Here is a 6,941-nt window from a genome sequence, read left to right on the forward strand (position 1 = left end):
GTGCTTGTTTTTAGTTTTTTTTTTTTTTTTTTTTTTTTTTTTTTTTTTTTTTACCACCTTGAGGACAAGGTGATTTTGAAGGGTGGGAAAGTGTTACACTATAAAATAGTGTATGGGTTTATTAGTAATTTCTAAAGAGTGTGAATCACTATAAATATGTAATTGTGTAGCTATTGTTGAATAGAGAATGAGTAAATAGAACTTTGATTCAATTGGAGTTTGGCACTGACTCGAAGAGCGCATTTCGGATTTGCCAAAATTATTTATTCTGATGGAGAAAATATGTAATGTATAGGTGTAGATACAGAGATTATGACTTATTTCCCATATTGAATTCATACACACTATTTTGAACTATCAAAAAGCCAGACAATGTATCACTTCAATTTTTCGAAAAGGAAGTGATTAAGTGTGAAATATTTTCAATATTTCTTCTAATGTCTCTGACGGAAAACGTGTTATAAAACCTGACCGCGCAAATGCATGAAGTTCAAGCTAGAGCAAATCACTCATTTGCAATGACTACTTGCTTTACAGAAGCTGTTGGTCAACCCATTTGGCTATAAATTCCATTAATGCCTTCCTGTTGGAACTAACTTAATTGGGAAGAGAGATGTTAACCCAAACTATTTCCTTCAATCACATATATTTATATTATGCAAATGATCCTATTTTCTCACTTCACATGAGAGGTAATCCATAAATTACATAGCATATCTTTAATTTGGCATGAGTGTCAGGTTAATCCTTTGGATTTTGAAAGTCCCAAACATCTATACTGCCATTTCAAGCATCCAAACATGTTTGTCTCTAAAAACAGCAAGGGGGATCAGCTCGGAGTGGAGTTCCAATATTAATAGCAGTAAATTCGGCTAAAAGTAATGTAGCTTAGTTGGTCTAGTGAGACAACCATCGACTAATTGCCCCCCAAAACGGGCTCCTCGATAAACCATTTGAAGACCTTCATAATTTTGTCTACACCAGCCGTCATCAACATCTTGAACAATACTGTCTACTCTACTGAAAACTAGACCCTAAAACCATGAAGAAGTTAAAAGACAAGCCTGAGGTACAATGTAATATTAGATCAAACAAACTTTGAGGAACCAGATTACAATTAAACAATGTATGATATACTGATTTCAACTGGTTCGTTCATGTGATGAGAGATTTCTATTAAGGGGGAAGGAAAGAATTTGTACCGGAGTTTGTCAATGACTTAATTTTGTGAAGCTTATCGTTAAGATTGGGTTGGAGTAGCTGTGGTGAAAATAGCTTTGGCCTTTCCAAAGCTTTCACTGCTGAGTTTGCAGCATGGTTGATCTGCAAGGAAATTAGAGGTAATACTTAAAGACTAATAAGGAATAATGTAATACGCCCTTCTTCAATCTTTCCGTTTTAAAAACGCATGATATGTTGTTATATTTTGGAGTTTTTTCATTTTTACACTTTAAAATAGTTTTTTTTTTTTTTTTTAAATTTTTATGAAATTCCATATAAAAACTATTATTGTAATATGGAACAACTTAAATCGCAACTAAAATTTATTTAGCAACCTATATAGAAATCACCAAAAAAACTACTTTAAAGAATCTAAATTAGAAAAAAAAAAAAAAAGTTAAAACAATAATATACCAAGTAATTTCCCTCAAATTTTGTAGCCCATGTTTGTACAAGTCAAAATAATATACATTTAAAATAGCCTTTTATTAATTTTTTTATCAGAAAAATAACTATAAAAAAATTTATTAGTAAAATAATTTTGTATGTCCACCAACCACCATATATTATAGACTATTTTTCAGTGAGATTATTTTTTTTTGAAACAAATTTTCAGCCAGATTATTTTATAAAATTAAGTATTTCAAATAGTTAATTTTGGCTAAACTTGACTATAGTTTACTAAACTAACCAAAGCTAAAGAAAATATTCCAGTCCACAGACACATTACATAAATATACATATACATATAATACAGAGCAGAGAATATTTCATACCGAGTTTGAAGCCATCTTTAGAAAACCCTTTGCCAGAGGCACAATGCAAAACCTTTTCCCCCAAATAAATAAAAAAAAAAATTATTAACGTACTTAATTGCTCATATTCATGGTTGATAAAAGAATGTTAGAAATTGAGGCCTAAATTAGAAAGTGAGAACTAACATTCCCCGACCACCGGACAGAGCTTCTTCCGATGGGTCCTTCCATTCATCAATTCTGCATTTGACATCAAAAATTGAAAGTCATAAATATATATATACATACATATGCACATATGTACCTATACTTTGGCACAATGAGAGACTTACACCCAACCGTAACGCCGGTCGAAAAGAAGACGCTTAGAAGTTGGAGTGGAAGAGGAGCTGGTTATTGCCATCGAATTCTTTCTTCTCCTTTTTTTCTCTTTTGCTTACTACTCACAAAACTACTCGATAATAATTAGTTAATTAAATAATAATGAATAGGCCACACATCAAATAGGGTAAGATTTAGGCCCATTACAATTTAGAACAGAAGAAAATAAATGGGCTAATCCATATGAAGGCCCACAATATATGGGCTAGCTCAAGAACGCGCGGGTGATGTTTATGCCTTACTAATCAAATGTCTAAAGTAAAATAATTCTGAAAAGAAAAAAAATTCTAAAATAAATAGTGATAAATCAGTTTCCCGCTTCTTTGAATCGCCGAGTCACTTTCTGTTAAAGAGTTTGGGCAATGGCGAATGATATAGCAGCAGCTGAAATTCGAGGTGAGGTGCTGAATAACTCAGGTGCTTCTCTTTGCGTCTGTTTTTCGTTTTCCGATCATGTAAAATTTTCAATCGAAGCGTAGTTTTGAAAGACCAAGAGAATAGGTTTTGGATTTGGATTTAAACATTTTATTTTCAAATTTCAACCTACTCGGTACATATGTAAATATGTGAGTTTCTGATTATGAAATGGGTTAGTACATACAGGTGTTGGTGGGGTTTGTATGATGAGCAATACATGGAGAGAGGAGCAACACTCATCTTTCATAAATTTCATCTCTACCTTCCTAAGAGCAAATTCTTTCCGTCTTAACTTTGTTGCGATTGCTCCTGTAATTTCCGTAGGCATAATTTTCATACAATTGTTTTCTATGTTATGTTAGACCCGAATCGTGAACTCATTTTTCGTTCTAGGATTTCATTTTCAATTGTGGCGGTTCGTCTGTGGCCTTCATTTTTGTCACCAAGTGGGATGAAAATAATGTCTCAACAATCTTTGGCAGGTGAGTAAGATGGTTCTCCCAGTCATTGTTGCTTCATTCTCTTCTCTTTCTGTTTGATGGAATTTGTCGTGTGCAGAATTCAAAAGTTGAGGATGCAGTTTGGACACCTCTATATTGTCGTCACCCTTACTACCAACGACCAAAATGACTCTTTTGTTCGTTCCTACTTTAAGTAAGTTTTAAACACTCCAGTTCTCCAATTGAGTCTCTTTTCTTTTTTGGTACAAACAGTTATTAGTTCTATTTGAATCTTTCGTTAAGATTTCAAATGGAGCTTGGCAAGCCAACATTTATACCAGTTCGAGATATAGAGATGGGGTTTGAGAAGATTGTAAAGATAGCTCACTCCTTTGGAGGTTTGACAATTTTCCCGAACTTCAACTTCATTGAGTTATTCCAATTGTTTTTTTTTATTTCTTTCCCCAAATTACTAATATAAATATCAGTATGCAAGCGACAAGATGCCAAAACAAAATTGAAATCTGAGGTCAGTAAGTGAAAAATATAGTTCCTTGTTTAATACGTACATAGCATAACCATGATCTAATCTATTTGTAGTGCGGTATTTCTTTCTTGTTTTTTAAGAGAAAACAAACAGTGCAAGGAATGGACTATTTCCTGAAAGTGGTTACATCCATCCCGGGAATTGACAGTCATGACGCAAATGCGGTAACATAACTAAACATTGTGAAATTCTGACGAACATGATGTTGTTTCAGTGCCGTGTTACTTGTTTCCATGCATTTAATTCTCTTCTAAAATGTGCCGGAAATTCCAACTTCTTTTGCACAATTTACTAAGAGAAGCTTCTATATATAGCATTCATCATTTCAAATGTTTATAAACTTGTGCTATGTTTAGTAAGAATGATTGGAGATGAGAACGAATGAGAAGAGACTAAAATTGTATCTTGCTTAGTACGGGGAGAAGTGGAACAAAAAGACTTGTAGAATCATGTCTTTCCAATGGAAGTATTGAAATTGTTAAGATTGAGTCCTCTTATTTCTCTCATTCTCTAAACTGACAAACACGAGATTTTAGTTTTTGGATTAAAAAAACAACAAAAATTTACTTTGCGTGTCCAAATTGAAGAAATGATGAGATCTTTCCGTTGGAGGGTGAGCTACTAATGTATTGTATGAATCTTTCGTAGCTTTTCATTTAAGCTGCTTATTAAATTTGAATTAACATATTTCTTTTCTGCCATTCACAGCTTAATCAGGCTATTGGTTCGATTGAAGATATTGCCAAGCAATCCAAGGAGTATATTCTGGAAAACACTGATCTATCGGCTGAAAAGGCAGATGTGATTTTTAAGTTTTTCAGGGATCCAAAGTTCTACCTGGGCCCAAAGATCAACTGATAAAAGAAACTTTATGTAAATTTTCATTGATTGTCACATTTTCTTGGATAAATGATACTCAGACTAATTGGATTAGGCATTTCCGTCTTTAAATATATATTGTACTCGCTTTCATAATCCATTCTAGCATTATCCTTGCATTAAGATTAAAGACCAACCGGACCACCCAAAACTTCTACATTTTGAAGTAACAACTTTCCCATTTTATTAGCTTTTAAATGTACAAATGAATTTGCATTGTGATAATGTTAGAAGAAAAGAAAAACACTTGTTTTAGGAGAAAAGCAAAATTACCATGCCTTTTATTGAGTAGTATGTTATTGTTGATGCTAAGAACTCGTCAACTAGGAAATGATCGGAAAATCAACATCAAAGATGAAATTAAGCAAAATGAAAATTTGGATTAAGAACTTTTAGATGACACTTAGAGCCAGGAGAAAAGGATTGTATTGCTTGGATAAATGCTGAATTACAAAATCTTCCAATCCCCTTTCAAATCTAGGTATGGGGTATTTATAGGTTCTAATGGCTTGAAATATATTGGTGGTCCTCAGGAGACAAGCTGGACGCTCTAATCTTCCAGGTTGCAAGTGTAGGAGGTGGTCTTGCGCCTTGTACTGCTGTCAGTTGTTAGGTGGTATAGGTTTGCAGGCGTAATGGTTGCAGTGTATCCTTTTTCGATGTGTCAGGGCATATTGGTGAGACGCCTCCACTACTTGTACCTTCCCTCGTCAACTGACCATGCATGAAGCTTGGTTGTACTTCATCTGCGTGTTCGCCTTGTCCTTGTAGTTGCACGTACACTAATTTTCTTCTCAACACTTAGAAAAATTTTACTAAGCGTTGATTGCATCCTTGAGAAGTGCATTGTCAAGACGCTCGCAAGCCATGGCCCTCTTTCGAGATCTTTGCAAGCAAGGCACCATTGATGGTGCCAATATGCTTGCAAGAGAAGGATCTATGCTGAGATCCTTGCAAGCAAGGCATCACTGATGGTGTCGAGATGCTTGCAAGGGAAAGATTTATGTTGAGATGCTTGCAAGCATGCAAGCTTGGTGATGTTGAGATGCTTGCAAGCATGCAAGCTAGGTAATGTCGAAATGCTTGCATACATGCAAGCTTTGTTGAGATGCTTGCAAGCTTGGTAATGTCGAGATGCTTGCATGCATCCTATGCCGATATGCTTGCAAGCATGCAAGCTTGGTGATGCTGATATGCTTGCATACATGCAAGCTTTGTCGAGATTATTACAAGCATGTAAGCTTGGTGACGACGAGATGCTTGCATACATGCAAGCTATGCCGAGATGCTTGCAAGCATGCATGCTTGGTGATGTCCAGATGCTTACAAGCATGCAAGCTTGCTGATGTCAAGATGTTTGCATACATGGAAGCTATGCCAAGATGCTTGCATACAAGCCTTGTCAGGATGCTTGCATGCAAGCTTTTCCAAAATTCTTGCATGCAAGCTTGTCAAGGTTCTCGCATGCAAGCTTGCTGAGATGCTTGCCTACAAGCCTTGCCGAGATGCTTGCATCCAAGCCTTGCCAAGATGCTTGCATGGATGCTTGATGAGATGCTTGCATGGATTCTTGTTGAGATGCTTACATGCAAGCTTGCCGAGATGCTTGCATGAAATCCTTGTCATTATACTTGCATGCAAGCTAGCCGAGATACTTTGCGTGCAAGCTTGTCGAGATGCTTGCATTCAAGCTTGCCGAGTTGCTTGCATGAAAGCTTGCCTAGTTGCTTGCATGCAAGCCTTGTCAATGTGCTTGTAAGCTGAAGCTTCTTGTCTCGACGCTTGAGTCTACAAGTTGAGGTTGCATGCAAGCCTTGCCAATGTGCTTGCAAGCTGAAGCTTATTGTCTCGACGCTTGAGTCTACACGTTGAGGGACTCGAAGTGTGAATGGTTGTGGCTTCATCGCCCTAAATTCAATGATAAAACTTAGTTAAAAACTCGCTTTGCTTGACTAATTTCGGACCATTGTAGCATTAATTTTTGGAGTTAATACTTGCCCCTAGTCCGTAAGAACTCTTCAAGTTGAGGTTGCATGCAAGCCTTGCCAATGTGCTTGCAAGCTGAAGCTTCTTGTCTCGACGCTTGAGTCTACAAGTTGAGGGACTCGAAGTGTGAATGGTTGTGGCTTCATCGCCAAATTCAATGACAAAACTTAGTTAAAAACTCGCTTTGCTTGACTAATCTCGGTCCATTGTAGCATTAATTTTTGGGGTTAATACTTGCCCCTAGTCCATAAGAACTCTTCAAGTTGAGGTTGCATGCAAGCCTTGCCAATGTGCTTGCAAGCTGAAGCTTCTTGT

General features: G+C 36.2%; 2 protein-coding genes across 5 annotated transcripts; one reads left to right on the forward strand and one right to left on the reverse strand.

The window, feature by feature from the left end:
- Window positions 1-565: 565 nt before the first annotated feature.
- LOC115715868 (uncharacterized) lies at window positions 566-2,457 on the reverse strand. Of its 2 annotated transcripts, XM_030644538.2 has the most exons (5): window positions 2,309-2,457; window positions 2,163-2,216; window positions 1,998-2,049; window positions 1,203-1,323; window positions 566-1,034 (listed from the first exon to the last, which is right to left on the reverse strand). In XM_030644538.2, exons 1-5 carry the CDS (start codon window positions 2,377-2,379, stop codon window positions 1,018-1,020), a joined length of 315 nt encoding a protein of 104 aa, XP_030500398.1. In that variant the 5' UTR covers window positions 2,380-2,457; the 3' UTR covers window positions 566-1,017. The 2 variants fall into 2 exon arrangements, with proteins under 2 accessions (XP_030500398.1, XP_030500397.1); XM_030644537.2 differs by having other exon boundaries at window positions 566-1,323.
- A 113-nt stretch (window positions 2,458-2,570) lies between these two features.
- LOC115716869 (protein PARTING DANCERS) lies at window positions 2,571-4,733 on the forward strand. 3 transcript variants are annotated; one of them, XM_030645774.2, is made up of 8 exons: window positions 2,571-2,774; window positions 2,952-3,085; window positions 3,168-3,256; window positions 3,333-3,428; window positions 3,518-3,612; window positions 3,703-3,743; window positions 3,842-3,925; window positions 4,470-4,733. In XM_030645774.2, the coding sequence occupies exons 1-8, from the start codon at window positions 2,720-2,722 to the stop codon at window positions 4,617-4,619; spliced, it is 744 nt and encodes a 247-aa protein (XP_030501634.1). In that variant the 5' UTR covers window positions 2,571-2,719; the 3' UTR covers window positions 4,620-4,733. The 3 variants fall into 3 exon arrangements, with proteins under 3 accessions (XP_030501634.1, XP_060971578.1, XP_030501637.1); XM_061115595.1 differs by having other exon boundaries at window positions 2,571-2,753; window positions 2,961-3,085; window positions 3,815-3,925; XM_030645777.2 differs by having other exon boundaries at window positions 2,571-2,753; window positions 2,961-3,085.
- Window positions 4,734-6,941: the final 2,208 nt, after the last annotated feature.

This window comes from Cannabis sativa, chromosome 5 (genome assembly GCF_029168945.1).
Source record: "Cannabis sativa cultivar Pink pepper isolate KNU-18-1 chromosome 5, ASM2916894v1, whole genome shotgun sequence".
Classification (NCBI taxonomy): domain Eukaryota; kingdom Viridiplantae; phylum Streptophyta; class Magnoliopsida; order Rosales; family Cannabaceae; genus Cannabis; species Cannabis sativa.

Coding starts and splice junctions, on each gene's coding strand:
- LOC115716869 (XM_030645774.2), top strand. CDS start 2,720: ATGGCGAATGATATAGCAGCAGCTGAAATTCGAGGTGAGGTGCTGAAT. Junction 3,257..3,332: donor GTCTCAACAATCTTTGGCAG/GTGAGTAAGATG, acceptor TGTCGTGTGCAG/AATTCAAAAGTTGAGGATGC. Junction 3,613..3,702: donor GATAGCTCACTCCTTTGGAG/GTTTGACAATTT, acceptor TATAAATATCAG/TATGCAAGCGACAAGATGCC.
- LOC115715868 (XM_030644537.2), bottom strand. CDS start 2,379: ATGGCAATAACCAGCTCCTCTTCCACTCCAACTTCTAAGCGTCTTCTT. Junction 2,217..2,308: donor GACCGGCGTTACGGTTGGGT/GTAAGTCTCTCA, acceptor TGTCAAATGCAG/AATTGATGAATGGAAGGACC. Junction 1,324..1,997: donor TAAAGATGGCTTCAAACTCG/GTATGAAATATT, acceptor ATTTCCTTGCAG/ATCAACCATGCTGCAAACTC.